Here is a 17,129-nt window from a genome sequence, read left to right on the forward strand (position 1 = left end):
TCTAGCTGATTTGTTAATAAACAGACATCACCTGACAAGTTCAGTGATCAGTTTGTGACCGTACAAGGAAGGACCAGATCTCAGTTTACTCCTCAAGTCTAGGAAGCTTTATGTTCATTCACAGGGGCTCGTGAAATCATAGTTTAGGGATTTATTTTTTTGAGACACAGTCTTGCTACATGTACTTGGTTAGATGGAAACTTTCAGCAATCCTCCTGCCTCTGCTCCTGAGTACTGGGATGGCACGTGTCTGCCACACTACCATTCCAGGCAAGCAGTAGTCTACCAGTCATGCCTCCAGGTCACCTCTAGTTAGCAGTCACATTAAAGTAAAGAGTTTTCTCTAAGCATTAAAAAAAATCTTGAAGAGAGATAACAGAATTCTGTCATTGATATTTCCATACAACTTAAAAAAGATTGCAATTCTTAGAATTTTTACACATTATATATTTGTTGCACATAAAACTCAATTTGGCTTCTTTCATAGAGAAAAATCCAGAATTTTAGAATATACTTAAAAGACAATTGTGAAAGCTCAAATATCTTTGTAAATACAAAGAAACATTTTTAAAAAGTTATACAAAATGTGGGCTTAAAATTAAGAATAAATTTCTTTTAGATTGATACTTATTGAGTGCTTGCCTGTGTGCCTACTTACACACACACACACACACACACACACACACACACACGTATAAGTGCACACATACTCATGTGTACACAGACCATATACAGCCTGATGCCCAAGGAGGTAAGAAGAGGGTGTTTATGGATGGCTCAGAGTCACAATGTGTGTACTGGGAACCAAATATGGGTCCTCTGTGAAAGAAACAAATGCTCTTAACCTCAGCCATCTCTCTAGTCCCAAAATGGGGGTTTAAAAGATGTTCAAGGAGTATAACAATTGTGCAAAAATCTGACCAACTTTAAAGCTGTGTTAAAGTTCTGGGATTGACAGGTGTGTAAGGTGATTTAATGTACACATATATAATCCTTGTAAGAAATTACAACTTTACTTTGTTATACCAGTGCAAAAAGGTAGGGAGGGACAGTGTCAATAAAAATTTGCTGATCACCTGTCACTTGCCAGGTCCTGCTCACCGTCCCGAGGGGAGAGCAATGGATAAATACAGAGAGGCCTTTGCTCTTCTGGAGCTTAGAATAACAGAGCACCACTGTACAGAACTTTGCATTGATCACCTTATCTAAGCCTCATAATGTCTTCTCTAAGTGAGTTCATCATCTTATTTTACAAACGATAAAAACGAAGTTTAGAAGTCAATGGAAACTGTGTAGGCTAAGGATACAGAGTAAGAACATCCCTACACCTTTGCATTATACCACGCTACCATGCCATTTTTCAAACTTACTGCTGATGTGAGTAAGAGTAAGCTGGGGCATGTGTTATGTAATATAGGTTTAATGTCCCTAAACTGAAAGTATTGGATTTAAAATGCTTCAAAACACAAAACTTTTAAGTATCAACATGACAAAACACAAGGAAAATTCTCTACCTCATCTTCCATGGTAGGTTGCATTTAAACTCAGACATATTGGAACTGTATGAAATTACCCTCAGGCCATGTGTACCAGGAATATACTGAAAGACTCCAGCCAGCCAAGCACGGACATCACGGCTCTGGCAGGCCTGTCCTTCTTTCCCATCCCTCTGCCTTGCTGTTAGGTTACATTCCTAAAGCTAGGCCCCCAAGGTCCAGGCTTTTATTTGGCACTACTTCCTCCTGAGACTGACCACCAAGGTCCAGCTATCAGAGCACTGAAGCCCAGCAACCAAGACACCCTCCCCCGCACCCACTTTGGCCATGGTAATACCCTGTCCAATCAAACTTAAAAATGTCTTCCTGACACAGGTAAGTCCTGTCTTAAAGTCCTGATGAAATGGCAACAACCGATTAACAAAACTGTAAGCAGGGGTGCACATATCTGTAATACAGGCACTTGAGAAGTGGCCAATCATGGTTTCAAGGGTCTCTCTCCTCAGCTTGAGCTAGATAGAGGTCATCCTGGACTACATGAAACCCTAACTCAAAAAGCCAAGCATGAGCCCTGAGCATTTACTGTAAGAATCACTACAAGAAATTTTCAAAGGAAAATAAAACTACCGGAAAAGAGTTATAGACATATTCTAACAGAAATGAGGCATCTATTCAGTCCAGATAAGTCATGTGGTTACTAACTAGCGTTTTGGACTTAATTTTATAAAGTTTCTCTGTCCATCTATTGGACTATAACCCAACATATTTCTTCCCATGCAGTGCTCTGCTTTGCTTTTAAGTTCTCAGCCTACAATCTTTGCTCCTTCTCTTATCTTCCTTCCACTTCAAATCTGCAAGAAGAAATCCCAAAAGAGTAAAATCATCTTATCTGGGGATATACGAAATAACACTTCCTTAGCAAATATCAAAACTCTACACTTGGCGATTTCAAAGCCTAATATTCAATCCATACTTAATTCCATTTTTTATTACAAAATTGTAAGGGAAAAACAATTCCAATATAAATATAAACCAAACATAAAGATCCAGCACACTGCTAGTCCTTCATTCTCAAATGACAGAAGCGAAGAGCAAACATCATGTACTTTGTAGAAGGAATTATCTATTTAAAAACATACTTTAGAAAGTTTATGATTTTTACACATGTGCTTAGTAATGATTCTTTCCTTTTTTTTTCATTTTGTTTTTAAAGATTTATTTATTTATATGAGTACACTGTAGCTGTCTTCAGACACACCAGAAGAGGGCATCAGATCCCATTACAGATGGTTATGAGCCACCATGTGGTTGCTGGGATTTGAACTCAGGACCTCTGGAAAAGCAAGTCAGTGTTCTTAACCGCTGAGCCATCTCTCCAGCCCTTTTTTTCATTTTTCAATTGGACATTTTCTTTATCTACATTTCAAATATTATCCCACTTCCTGGTTTCTCCTTCAGAAACTCCCTATCCCATCGCTCCACCCCCTGCCTCCATGAGGGTGTTCCCCACCCACTGATCCACTCCCTCCCACTTCCCTGCCCTGGCATTCCCCTACACTAGGGCATCATGCCTTCACAGGACCAAGGAATTCTCCTTCCACTGATGCTGGATAAGGCCATCCTCTGCTACATATGCAGCTGGAGCCATGGGTCTGTCCACGTGTACTCATTGGTTGGTGGTTTAGTCCCTGGGAGCTCTAGGCTGGTTGTTATTGTTCTTCCTATGGGATTGCAACCCCCCTCAGTCCTTTCTCTAACTCCTCCATTGGGGACTCTTTTCTTATTCAATAAATTAAAGATCTATCTTCTTTAGAGATGTACACTGTAAAATACATTATTTCAGACTTTCAAGTATATTAGTTCAAGAAAACACCTTAAGAACCTTTTAGTACTAAGAACCGTAGAAAATTTATAGTGTTTTTATTATGAGAACAATATAGTTGTTAGCAAAATATTTTAAAAACTATTAAAAACTTAGTGGTGGACTGCAACTCCACTTGTAAGTAGATTCTCATACAGTTTTTCAGATATAACAAAAACTTAAGTCCTAAAGAATTCAATCATCACTATCTTCTCTGTTCTTAAAATCTGAAAATCTTAAAATCTATATTTTAGTAACTTATTATCAACGCCAAACACTAATGCTAACACTAGAATTATGTCTATCAGATTTACACAGAGTTTATAGTAAAAAAGGATACAGATCTAGGTATGACTCTGAGCCCTCTTCTGGACCATTTGGTTAGACTTCAGCACCATAATTTAGGTTACTACCTAGAGCCAGTAGTACTTAGTCTGTTCACAATCTCTTGTAATATCATTTAATATCATGGCTTTTAAGTATTTTCTTTGTGAATGTCTTATATAATTATGATTCTAGCTTCAACTGGCCTCTTATGTTCAGCACTAAAATATTACTGTTATCCTATGGGAACACTTAAAAATCTTGAATTAATACAGTATATGTAAAGAACTAAAATAAATATAAATATAATGAAAAGTATCACTCTAGAAGTGTATATAAAAAAGAATATAATATCTTTGCAAACCATACAGCTGAGATAAAATATATCGCCTTTACTTTTAAATGTTTTAATGTAATGTCCATAATGAAATGGTTGTTTTCTCTTAATATTCTGCTAACTGAAATTCTCTTCTTAAAGTATAATTAAATGATACAGTGCATACATAATAATGAATTTAAAACACTATAATACTGCTAAATTCCATGTGATTCAAATGTGAATTATATAATCTTCCAGTATAACCTTTTAGGTTAAAAGTATTTAGTTATTTGCAAAGGTCAAAGTCTAGTATGTGTACCATAGTATTTATAAAACCACTAAAATCTATCAAATTCCATTAGAAAGAAATTCATCTAATGCTGTCTGTCCTGAGGTATATGTATTGGGAATATCTGTAAGAAAAACCTTCTTATACAAACTAAAAGACCAACTATGCTCTCAGCATTACATATTCAGGATTAACCTTGTTCTTATTTAAATACAGGTAAATAACTATAAATGAAATAGGTCCATATTGAAAAATGAAAAGTTGGACCTACCAGAGCACGAACTGCTTTTTGTAATAAAGCTTAAGATTAATTTCTCAATTACAAATATTTCAAGTACTCTTCAATGCTTAGTAAGTTTTGTTTAAGTGCCATCAATATTCCATAAAAATAAAATTATTTCATTATCTAGCAATACCAATACGAATAACAAATAAAACCGTGGAAAACAATGTCTGGAGGTACTGTTCTTCTGTACTGGCTGGTTTTGTGTGTCAACTTGACACAAGCTGGAGTTATCACAGAAAAGGAGCCTCAGTTGAGGAAATGCCTTCATGAGACCCATCTGTAAGGCATTTTCTAAATTAGTGATTAAGGGGGGAGGACCCAGCCCATTGTGGCTGGTGCCGTCCCTGGACCGGTGATCTTGGGTTCTCTAAGAGAGCAAGCTGAGCAAGCCAGGAGAAGCAAGCCAGTAAGATCCCTCCATGGCCTCTGCATCAGCTCCTGCTTCCTGAGCTGCTTGAGTTCCAGTCCTGACTTCCTTTGGTGATGAACAGCAATGTGGAAGTGTAAGCTGAATAAACCCTTTCCTCCCCAACCTGCTTCTAGGTCATGATGTCTGTGCAGGGACAGAAACCCTGACTAAGAAATCTCCCTTTGTGCTCATTCTTCTCTATTTGGATTAATTTAAGGTCCGACTGCCAAAAGTAAAGGGATTTTCGTCCTTCTAGTTTATAGCACAGTGTGGGGGATAATGTTCTGAGGAGATATACATGTTCTAGTTCTTTGGTCTGAAGCAACACTTGCTGGCACCTGTGATCAGAACAGTGTGTGTCAGGATTGTCTGACAAGCACGTGTGAGCACATGCTTCACAGATTCCTTTTCTCTAATTAGACTGAGATGGTTCAATATGAGTGGCACTATTCGGAGGTGTGGCCTTGTTGGAGTAGGTGTGGCGTTGTTGGAGGAACTGTGTCACGGTGGGGGTAGGCTTTGAGACCCTGCTTCTAGCTGCCTGGATGACAGTCTTCTGTTTGTCTTCAGAACAAGATGTAGAACTCTCAGCTCCTTCTCTAGTGCCATGCATGACTAGACATTGCCATGCTTCCTGCCATGATGATAATGGACTGAACCCCTGAACTTGTAAGCCAGCCACAATTAAATATTGTCCTTTATAAGAGTTGCCTTGGTTATGGTGTCTGTTCACAGTGGTAAAACTCTAAGCACAGACCAATTACCTTAAAAATTTTAGTTAAGTTGTCTCATTAAAAACCTGATCACAAACTTGAACAAAGAAAAAACAACATCAAATTATGGTATAAGTTGACGTTGGTCTGAAAGCATTGTGGACTATTGTAGATACATTGTTTGTAATATTGCAAATATAAAATCTAATGTCTTAAAGTAAAGGTAAAAAACAATTAGCATACAACATAGTAAAAATATTTAGGCAGCATAAGCATTCTGAGTAAATTTTAAAAATTTAGAAAATAAAATAAATTAATTTAAATAATTTAAATATTTTATATTTATATTAATAATTTAAACAAAATAAAAATTTAAAAATCTTAGAATTAAATAAATTCCTTAGATTTTAGTTACTATGGCTTCTGTTGAGCCTAAAGTGTTTAACTGCAGCGTTTAACATACATAATGTGAGTTTTACTTTCTATACATCTTTAAAGGTAATAATAAATAGTAATTTAATATTCATAATAACCATGTTTTGACTAAGGAGCTAAACTAACTGCACTTAACGAATTTATAAAAATGTAAGCAAGGCCAGGCAAGGTACAGCACACCTGTAACCCCAACATTTGAGGCCTAGAAGAACAACCCCAAATTAATGACTGATTCATCTTACATTTTACCGCAAAACTGTCTCAAAAACCAAACAAGAAAGGTAAAAATATACCTATTCAAAATTGCCTAGTAGCATTAGCAGCCTATCTGTAACAAACACATTGTTCCTTCAGATCAGATTAAAAGGAGAATAATCTGTACACTGACCAGACAAAGCTTAACTCTATTGAGTTAAACTACCTTTCAAAAGTTATACTTCCCAGATACTACAAATCTTAGAAAGTGGGAAGGGACCAAAATAAATGAATTCTGTGATGTGTTCTATGTCAACAGCATGAACATTAAATGATTTAAATGACAACAAAAGGAAAAGTCTGATAGAGTTAATTCCTTTGATGAAACATTTAATTAAGACCTAAAGATTTCATTTCTTAGATAATTTGTACAAAAAAAGAAGTAAACTTTTGCTATTAACCTGTAATGTTTTTAATTTTTTATAAAAACACTTGTTTTATTTTATATGTAGTTATGTGTGTGCCTGAGTGTATGTCTGTGCACCATATACAGCGAGAGCTGTGGAGTCAGAAGAGACACTGGCTGCTCAGGCCCTGGACTTCCAGTCATGAGTTGTTATGTGGGTGCAGGAACCAAACCCATGTTTTCTCCTCCCTTGCCATTTAGCTGCTTAGCCACTTCTCTCCAGCCCCAGTAACGGCAATGCTGATAAAAGAACAAGGACCAACCTGGCTATCTCTTCTCGATGGGCAGTCCAATCTCGGATATAGTCTTCCTGTTCTTTAATTCGGTGCTTGAATGAAGAACTAGCAGGCATTGCTGATCCAGTACTCTGCATACGAGTGGTTTTCAGGGCTGGAGAAGTACGTAGACGAGTATGTTTAGGGGAATTACGGTTTGATCCAAATTCATCTTCTGAGGTGGAAGCATAATCAGTAGGAAAGCGCCTCCATCTTGAATTTACTAAATTTGTTTAATTATTAAAAAAAGAGTTATTATGTTATCATTTAAAAATATTTTAATAAAAATCATGATTTTAAAATCACTACGAGAATTCACACACAGCACAATTTCTAGTAACTGACACACATACCTCACAAAAAATTCTAAGTCTACTACTCCTTAAAGATAGAAACATTATATGTTGGTGACTTAAAAACAATGATTAACAACAATCGAAAGAGCGTGTTTTTCCATAGTGCAGTGAATAAACATTCAGACGACAGAGTTCACCAATGATAAACAAGCTCTAGGCATAAATGCTTGACATGGGTGTTTTCAGTTCCACACACTTCTTGAGTAGATATGGATGCTTTTCAAATGACAGCAAAACACCAACAAGACAAAAATAAAACGGGAAAAGACTTCCTCATGCCACATGGACTTTGAACACAGAGATGAAGTAAACCCTCTTTTCCCAACATACATATGTGCATAATTCCTGCTCCAGAAATTATGCCTTTATGGCAGAAAAAAAAAACATTACCTCTGTCATTCAACATCCTGTTATGCTATGGTTGGAAAAAATCTTTTTACATGGTAAAAGAACACAACAAAGCATCTTCAATACAATTCTTTGCTGCTTTAACACCAAAAACATATGGTCAAAGTAGACAATGGTGTAAAATCTACAAAGCATGAGACTACAAAACCTATTCTCACAATCACTGACATTTAAGGCACAAGAGATAATTCAGACTGTCATTAAGGAAAGTGGCAATTACTTTCTCACTTACAGTTAGTAAAGACATTTACAAATGTTATTGCTGACACATTGAAAACCAGAAGAAAACCAGAAGACAAGTTAATCTAGACATTTTACTAGTTAACAGAAAAATCAAACATACAAGTAATTTATGAAATATAAACAAGTGAAGAATAGAGAAAGTAATATCTAATTCATGGTAAACTTCATAAGGGCAGAAAATGTTTATGTAACAACTAATGTATACCTAGATGACCCTTAGATGACACGTCTAGCCAGCATGTGACTAAGAATAGTTCTGAATAATGACCGTGACCTACTCCATATAGTAGGTAAGTAAAGCCCAGAATCTCCTCATCCTCCACTGGCATTTCTACTTTTTCCTAATACTTCTTCCTCAGATTGTACTTTCCTTGAAGTGGGCTGGCTCTTAGAAAAAAACTGATATACACTGTCACTGGAGGTGGCTTAAAGCAGAGGAATCTATAGGGGATATGTAATAAGTCGGAGCCTGCATTCACTCGCTCACACCCTAAAGCAGAGGAATCTATAGGGGATATGTAATAAGTCGGAGCCTGCACTCACTCACTCACACCCTAAAGCAGAGGAATCTATAGGGGATATGTAATAAGTCGGAGCCTGCACTAACTCATGCCCCTATTGGCTCTCCTGGGGTTATGATCTAGACTGATGTGTGCAGGAAAGTAAGTATATGCAGAGAACACTCATGGTTCTCTGTAAAAACGTATATAAATACTTTTCTTTTTTCTGAAGAGGGATGTGAAGGTTAATATTTCATTATAAACTTTGCAGGACTTCAAACTGTCATGGGAACACAACTCTGGGTGGGTCTATGAGCATGTTTCTAGAAAGGTTTAATTGAGCAGGGAGGACTGACTGAGTCCCATGTGGGAGAAAAAAAGAAGAGGAAGAGAAGTGACAGGAAAATATATCATAACAGGTTTGCAGATTGTTTACCTATCTAGATTAAATTAAAAAAAGTTGCTTTCACTCTCCTGAATTTTCTGTTTATAATATACTTAACTTATATAATTAGATTGATTTACTAAGGCACTTAATAGATGGAGATGTTTAAAATATCAATGTCTAATTTGTTGGTTGGTGAAGCACTAGTTATCAATACATATTAAAATGAAAGCAAATTTTAAGATTATTTTACTCTTATAGGCCATAAGAAACTGATTTGTTTATAACACTATAAATTTATTTTAACATAGGAAACAGAATCATATCTTAAAATGCATATATTTTGTTTCTTTAGAAATGAAATTATATATAAAACTTTAATTTGATAATAAATAATATACCATCTACTCTGCCCAAAATAAAATTTATTTATAAAATATACAATATTTTTTGCTGAAAGTATAAATCATATCTACTACAAAATACTATTATCCATTACGTCTAGAATAAAAAAGGATTTATTAATGCATAGCTGTGAATACTCCTTTAAATGTAACAAAGCTATGTTGATCTTAAAATACAACTGATTTATCAAAAAAAAAAAACCCAGAAAATACACATTTTCATTATATATCATAGGATTTAAGAGGATATAAAGCACAAACCGGTTTTGTTGTGTGTATTTATAAGCACTTAGCTGTAAGATCACTTGGAGAGAAAAATTTCTCTGGGAATGTTTTCTATTTTCACTGTTCATGGGAAGGAAAAATTAACTCACATTGTGTATGCCTACTGTTTAATTTCCAGTTTGAATTCTGAGATTTAGAATAAGGAAAAAACTTGTAAATGTTAACACCACTTTCTAAACCATGTTCTGAAAACAAAGAACACCAGCTACTGTGTTAGTAGAGGTGGTGCTGGTATGAAATAGGACCTTGCTACACAGTTCAATCCTGGAGCACAGTAAGTAGCCAGGCTGGCCTGGAACTTACTCAAGTCCCCTTGCTTAAGCATCCCATCTTTCGGAATTAAGTGTATTCACCAATGCTGCTGGTCCTTATTTTGATAACTCAGGGCCCTTAATTTTAATTACCAAAATCTTGAACGAAATAAATCTTGGCATTGTCACCAAAATAATATGGGAGAAAGGCAAGTCATTAAAACTTTGGAAGCAAATTGTACCAGAGAAGCATAAAAGAATTGCTACCAATGTTACTAGATATTCCGAGTCATCAAGGTTTACCACATTAAATGAAAGGAAAAAAAGAACATTAATGACAGTCCAAAAAACTAGAGACTACATTTACATCCGCCAATATGGACTGTATCACAGGTGGTAGATACCTCCAAGTCTTCAATGCTACATGGAGAATAGAAACATTGACCAGTATGAGTCTACGGTCTTTTAAACCTTTTCTTTTCCCACTCAGGATAATACAGTTATCTTAAATAAAAATGCTATAGCATCAAAGACACTCAATTGTTAAAATCAAACGAATCTTCTCGTAATCACTCCATGTAACAACTGCTCAGTATGTTCTTCACCAACATGGACTGCATAAGATCATTTCAGTGTTTTAGTGAACACTACCACCGTTATTTCTATCTACCTGGATATATTTCTGGTGATAACGTAACAGATACACGCTGTCTGTGGAACCCAGGACCTAGTAACACTCCTTAGCAGAGTCGCAACAGCTAGTAAAAGACCCTGGATTCTCATCTGCCTCAAGGTCTGATCAGCGCAGGTCATTTCAGTTCCTGGCACCACTTCCCTAAATATCCTTTCTAGATCTTAAATTCCGTAACTATAATTACGCAATATACAACTACTAAGTGTAAAGAATAAAAGTAACATTTAACTCAATTTTCCCTAAGGAAACTCATTAACAAATTCAAGGGTTTATTATTTGTTTTAGATGCAGAGGAGTACCAAAATCTGGATTCAAAGTAGAAATAAAGATTACCGTCTATATATAATATGAAATCTTATACTTGTTTCTCAGACTTGCCAAGTGGTTCTATTTGGACCACATCTTAAATAAGCCCCTTCATGCTTAGAGTAAGGAATAAAATGAGACTACTCATGTGGCCAGAGCTGTCAGTGCTCAGAGAAGAGCTACGTCGTGCTCCTGGGAACACACAGCTCACTCACAGCTCACATCACAGCTCATGCGAGGATGGAGGATGCATGAGCACCTTAACGTGTCAGATGGAGACGAGAGGTAGAACAAGCACTGCTGAGGAAGGAATCGGGGAGACAGCTCAGAAGGCAGCAGCATGGGGACTGAACTCAGAAGGTAGAGCCGTAAGAGACAAATGAATATCAATACCTGGTAATCAACTGATCGATAATCAACCAAAGACTGACATGTGCAAACAGCCAGAATAACAAAGGAAGTATCATTTACCCTCCAGGAAGTTTCAGTCTACGTGTAGTCCTACCATAGGCTATGACTGTCATTACCACAGCCACTGACTAGTGGAGATGGAACGAAACAGGAGTAGACAAAGGCAGCAGTAAAAACAAGGGACAGAAAGTGGTGAAAGGAAAAAAAAAAAAAGCAACCTTTTACAAAGTACCATTGATTTGGTTTTGAGTCATGAAGGATGTATTATAAATCAAGCAAAAGTAAAATGAAGATTACACACCAACGTTCCTCCACTTTTAACTCAAGACTTAGGAGTCACTTAGCTTGCTGGTAAAGAATCATAAACTTTTAAGTCTGGAACAGCTGGTCTACCCTTACTGGCCTTTGCAGCCACACCCATACATGCAGCTGATTGTGAGGTAATAAGAAGAGGCTTGGAGGATGCACACAAATAGCTTGATGCCTCACAGCTGTAGCCACATACTGTCAGTGGCCTCAGCTTAAATACGAAGTGCAGACACGTAAGTCAACAGCACTTCAATGCTTGGAGACAGTAAGTAGTGATCATAGTGACGGTCAGATAATTAATCCAGTTAAATGCTACAAGAGTACATTGTAAGATAATGCTCATAATTAAATTTCCAGTTTAATTTGACCCACATATGCTTAGTGATTGCCCCATGAATCCACTTTCTTCTACTGAAATAAATGAAATTAATTTTCAACAGCTCCAACTACAAATGTGTAAGGACAGGCAACATTTCTTAATGAGCTGTTTATTTCCAAAAGGACTGAAAAAGGTATATTATTTCTCTTCAGGTTCATAAGAAATCTGAAACACCTGGTTTAAGGAGCGTAACATTATTTTTAAAATAGTAATTCCTAATATAATTCTGACAAACACACCATTATCAAATTAAAAAAAAACTCAATCTGTTCAGTTAATATCTTATTTTGAAATCACTACTTTGTCTAAGACTTTAATTGAAATTTTACATTTTAATGGAGGAGATATTAACTCTAATTTTAACTTTATTATTGAATTATTTTGCTAAGACAGCTAGAAATTTAATTCTTAAATATAAAGAACCCACACAGAGAACACACTAATGTTATTAAAAATCTAGATCCAATTACCTGAAGGAGAGCCATGAGTGGAGGTCATGCTTTTGACCTTGGAGTCTGATAGCCGAGAAATACTGTTAGCTCTAGTTCTAGGAGAAAGTTTATCTGATGGCACTAGTCGGGCTCCACTCCTAATGACAGCTTCTGCAGTGCGTGAAGATGCGCTGCTTCTTGAAATTGTTGCTTCAGAGTCACTACGGGCAGACAATGACCCAAGTCTTGTTCTTCGAGGCTGAGCCAACAAATCAATCCTAGAAATGGTTCGTCTTCCTGTGGGTGGTTTGGACGTGGAACTTGTGGTGGACACTTCAGAAGCAACAGATGCTTTGTCAGCATCAGCAAGTTCACTGTCAGAAGCTTCGCCAAGCCGGGCTCTACGCAAGAGGGAAGTCCTGGTGGGCCGTGGCCTTGGGAGAGTGGTGGATTTACTTGCTGAACCAGAGGCGACAGGAGAAGTCTTAGACTTTGCTGCTTTGCCTCCTTCCAGTTTGGAATGTATGTTGTGTTCGTCAGCTGAGGTAAGTGGAGTCCTTCCATGAGATTTGCAGGAGTACGTTTCCTGGTCAGATGACATAATGTCAGAAATAGCAGAATGAGGTACACTAGAGGTCTGGTCATCATCTGTTAAGTCTATGGAAGGCTGCCGGATTCTTCCACTGGACTGTACAAATTTGCGGCCATCTGCTCTTGCACCTATATCTGTAGAGCGGCTTTTTGTTTTCTTTTCAATTTTCTCCCTACTGCCTGACTTTGTAACATCTTTGGACGGGGAACTCGTGGAACACCTGTCTTTATAGAGACTAGTGAAGCTCTTCCGCTTTTGGGTGGACTTTCTTTCACTCTCTCCGGTAACCAGACTAATTGTACTGGCTGTGTCTACATCAGATTCCGGTGAAATGGAATTATCTCTATTGTAACTGGGAGTGTCTGGGCCTTCATCAGTTTTATTATTATCTTCTCGCAGTTTAGCCTCCAGAAAAGCCATCACTGCTTCTGTGTCTTTCAGAATCAAGGTTGTGTCCATGCTAGAATCAGTATCCAAAGAGTCACTCCTTTCTCGAAGTCTGCTTGCAGACGTCAGTGCTAAGGCAGTGGGTGCAGATGAATTCTGCTTATTGATATGGGGGATAAGTTCTATGGGGATGTTTGAACTGGGTTTGTCTATGGTGAAACTCCCCTGTCGCACTAATGACTTGGAAGATTCTTTCTTGTCTCCTTTTGAAGTCTGACTTTTTGGAATTTCCTCAGCTTTTCTTCTTTTGCTTTCATTTTGTACTAGTCTTTCTCCTTTGCTTGTAGAATGCCCTGAATTTTTTTCTCCAAGTTGAGACTCTTGCTTAGAAGATTCTTCCCTACATTTATCTATGTGGCCTAAAGCATTTTTTGAAGAGAATTTAGTAGGAGTCCACTGGGCCTGCTCCTTTTGTTCCTGTTGTTGGATTTTAGCCAATGTTTGTTTTACCAAAGATGTTTCCTTGTCAGTCTCACTCTTCTCCTTGCTAGAATTGCTTCCTGAGTGAAGGAGGGCTTTACCATCTCCACCTGTTTTGGGACTCTCACCGTTGACTGCCCTGCTCATTTTACTCAGGCCTCGGTCTGCATCGTGCTTCTCACTTTGGTATCCCTGGGCTTCTTTTTCCTGCAGTTCCGTGTCTTGCTTTTCTCCTATCTCTGACCTCGGTGTAACAACCTTTGCTCTGGAGTTCTCGAGTGCCTTCTCTTCATTTGGGAGCTGGGGAAGAGTTCGCCTCTTCCTCTCTCCCTGACTAGCCAAGGAAGCTGCACAACTAGTACTTCTTAGGGAAACACCAGCTTCACCAGTATCTGTCTCTAAAATAAAAATACCAAAGTAGAAATTCATGAGAGCAAAAGGACACACATAAAATGAATGTGAACTTACACCAGATTTTATAGCACAGGTTTAAAAATACCCTCAGTATAAAATGAATGCCGTCATTGTGAAAAATTTGTACTTCCTAAAAGAAAAACAAGGCAAACTACTCTAGTTCTTAACAAGGCATTAAAAAGAAAAAAATCCATGTAAAGGTTTGTATATGCTTGGTTCAGGGAGTGGCACTATTAGGAGGTGTGGCCTTTTGGAGTAGGTGTGTCACTGTGGGTGTGGCCTTTAATATCCTAGTCCTAGCTGCCTGCCAGTCAGTATTCTGCTAGCAGCCTTCGGATGAAGATGTAGAATTCTCGGCTCCATGTCTGCCTGGATGCTGCCATGCTCCTGCCTTGATGATAATGGACTGAACCTCTGAACCTGTAAGCCAGCCCCGATTAAATGTTGTCCTTATAAGAGTTGCATTAGTCATGTGTCTGCTCACAGCAGTAAAACCCTAAGACAATCCATATCAATAAAAAAAAAATGTGAAAATAATAAAACGTAATAGGACTTGTCATAATTTTATAAACCAACTGACTTTCAAACCATAATTTTCTGATATACTAAAGTAGCTTATTAAAATAAATGACTCCTTTCTTTTATTCAACTTACCAGATCCCAGTGCAAAAGTAAATACTTTTGAAGTGACAAGACAAAGACAAAAAAATTTGGTCATATTTGAAAGAATTTTTTATGAGGGGATCATATATTAGTCTTTAATTGTTTTGCATTTAAAATGTGTAAAATGAATTGTAAAACTTCAAGTAATTTAGGATATACTATATACTAATGCAGTACAAGGTGACATTACTTATAAATGCAATAAAAATAATTAAGTCAATATCTGAGATTTTAATTCACAATATAAATTCACACATATATGGCTCATGTGTAAATTATCACCTTATCTTTATGATCACATTATAATGAGAGTTACATATTTTTCTAACGTTGGCATATCAAGAAGGGTAATTTTTAAAGTTTTAAAATTGTACTTGAATAGCAAAAATTTACAATAAAAAAGTAGTGTCTGAAAATGAATTACTAAATCTTAGTAGGTATCCTTTTGTCTTTGGAAGGACTTGGCATAGCATGGCATCTTGTATAACATATACAATAAGGTCCTTGGTTTACTTCATTTAAGCTTAATTTACTTCTTACTATATTAAGTTCAGCTTGTTTTATTTTTTAAATACACATGATCCATTAAAAAAAAGAGAGAAAAGGTAAAAAAATGGAGGAGAAAAAAGAAATTACCATTTTCTCTAGTTGCAGACAATTCCATTAACCTTTCTTCTGGATCATGCCTTGTATGATTAGCAGCCAAACTAGCCCATTGTGAAACCCAACGCTTGCTTCCAGATGAAGATATGGCTTCCTAAAGGAGAAAAACAGAGATAGAGGATGCCAACAACCCTGCTGACGCTGACGTTCACGAGAGGGAACTTCAGCCACATGGTGTGACACAGAAGCCACCTCTCCAGCTCAGCTTGTGATGATGAAGTCCAAAGTCTGACATGAAGACTTCGGCAGCTCCTTTCACCCACATTTGTTTATTACTGTGAATGTAGTATATAGTTTCCTGTGCTTCTTATACACAAATGTAGTACCAGAGACAATATTCACTGGGTTGCCAGAGGAGTACAGATATATATCACAGCTTTGCAGCTAGCCCAGTGGAATCAGTTTACTCCATTAAAAGGAAGAGAACCTAAAGGGTTAGTAAAGTTACCTGTAGTCCTCTACTCTCTAGGAAATCAGACTGGCTTCAGAGTTCCAAGAATTATCAAATACGTTAGGTTATATTTTAATAGATTTCAAAAACCCAAAGGCCTGATATTTCTATGATATTTACGCTGAAAATAACTCACTCTGTGAAATTTGCTATACCCAGTCTGAACCCAGACTCATCTATGTTTAGATCTGTCTTTAAGACAAATGTCTTTTGAACCCTTCTACTGGCTTATATGTGTTCCTTAACTCATGGACATACCCTAGCATCTGTTAAGCTGAGGGTACTGTAAAAATTATCTATCTAAGCTGTAATCAAAGGTGGGGCCAGACTGTGAATCCTAGTACAGTAAAGAAAGGGAGTCTGGGGATATAGAGTTCTGTGGGAGAGCACTTGCTTGGCACACAGAAGGCCAGGTTCAATTTCTAGTGCTGTAAACAGCAAAGACACCTCTTACCCAAAACTAAGCTCAGGCAGCCATCCACATCAAAACTGGAATGGCAACTAGGAAACCTAAGACAACCAGAAATTCATTTTCAACTATTTAAAACATATCTTTTTTTTAAAAGTTACTGTTTTAATTATGACCAGGCTGATGCTAAATACTGATAAGTAATGATTCACGTAGATACTACACTGTATGCTATCAAGAAGAGATTAAAATAGTCAAATGTAGGGAATAATGTATATAGACAAAGCGGACACCAAAGCCACCAGCTGACTTCTTGGACTTCCTTCCAAGGTCTTGCAATACCTGTCTACAGCTCTGAGCACCAAAGGCAATGCCAGATGAGCGTGCACTGCCCAGAGCATCCACAACAGAGTGGCTTCCCTGCTGTATACTTATGGCAAGTCGTTCTTTGTTCTAATGGCCTGTTACATGATGGCTACAAAGACAAGAACTAACTGGAACTCTATGAATTTTATCTGGCTTAGATTGAGAGAGAGAGGAGGGAATCTAAAGTAATTTACAAAAGCCCTTCCCTGGATCTATCAAAATAAATTAAACAGAAACTAGAATAAAACTTCCCTAAGTTTAAGAGAAATAAAGA

At 37.1% G+C, this 17,129-nt stretch overlaps 1 protein-coding gene across 11 annotated transcripts in view; it reads right to left on the reverse strand.

Moving 5' to 3' along the window:
* Cep170 (centrosomal protein 170) overlaps positions 1-17,129 on the reverse strand; it is an 81,734-nt gene that overhangs the window by 12,689 nt on the left and 51,916 nt on the right. For 9 of the 11 annotated variants that reach the window (XM_032915093.1, XM_032915090.1, XM_032915101.1 and 6 more), the window contains 3 exons: positions 15,603-15,723; positions 12,470-14,287; positions 7,057-7,291 (listed from right to left, as the gene is read on the reverse strand). In XM_032915093.1, coding sequence (XP_032770984.1) covers positions 7,057-7,291; positions 12,470-14,287; positions 15,603-15,723 — 2,174 coding nt within the window. The remainder of the gene's footprint in view (positions 1-7,056; positions 7,292-12,469; positions 14,288-15,602; positions 15,724-17,129) is intronic. The other 2 variants (XM_032915094.1, XM_032915099.1) reach the window with 1 other exon arrangement.

The sequence above is a fragment of the Rattus rattus genome, chromosome 10 (genome assembly GCF_011064425.1).
Source record: "Rattus rattus isolate New Zealand chromosome 10, Rrattus_CSIRO_v1, whole genome shotgun sequence".
NCBI lineage: Eukaryota > Metazoa > Chordata > Mammalia > Rodentia > Muridae > Rattus > Rattus rattus.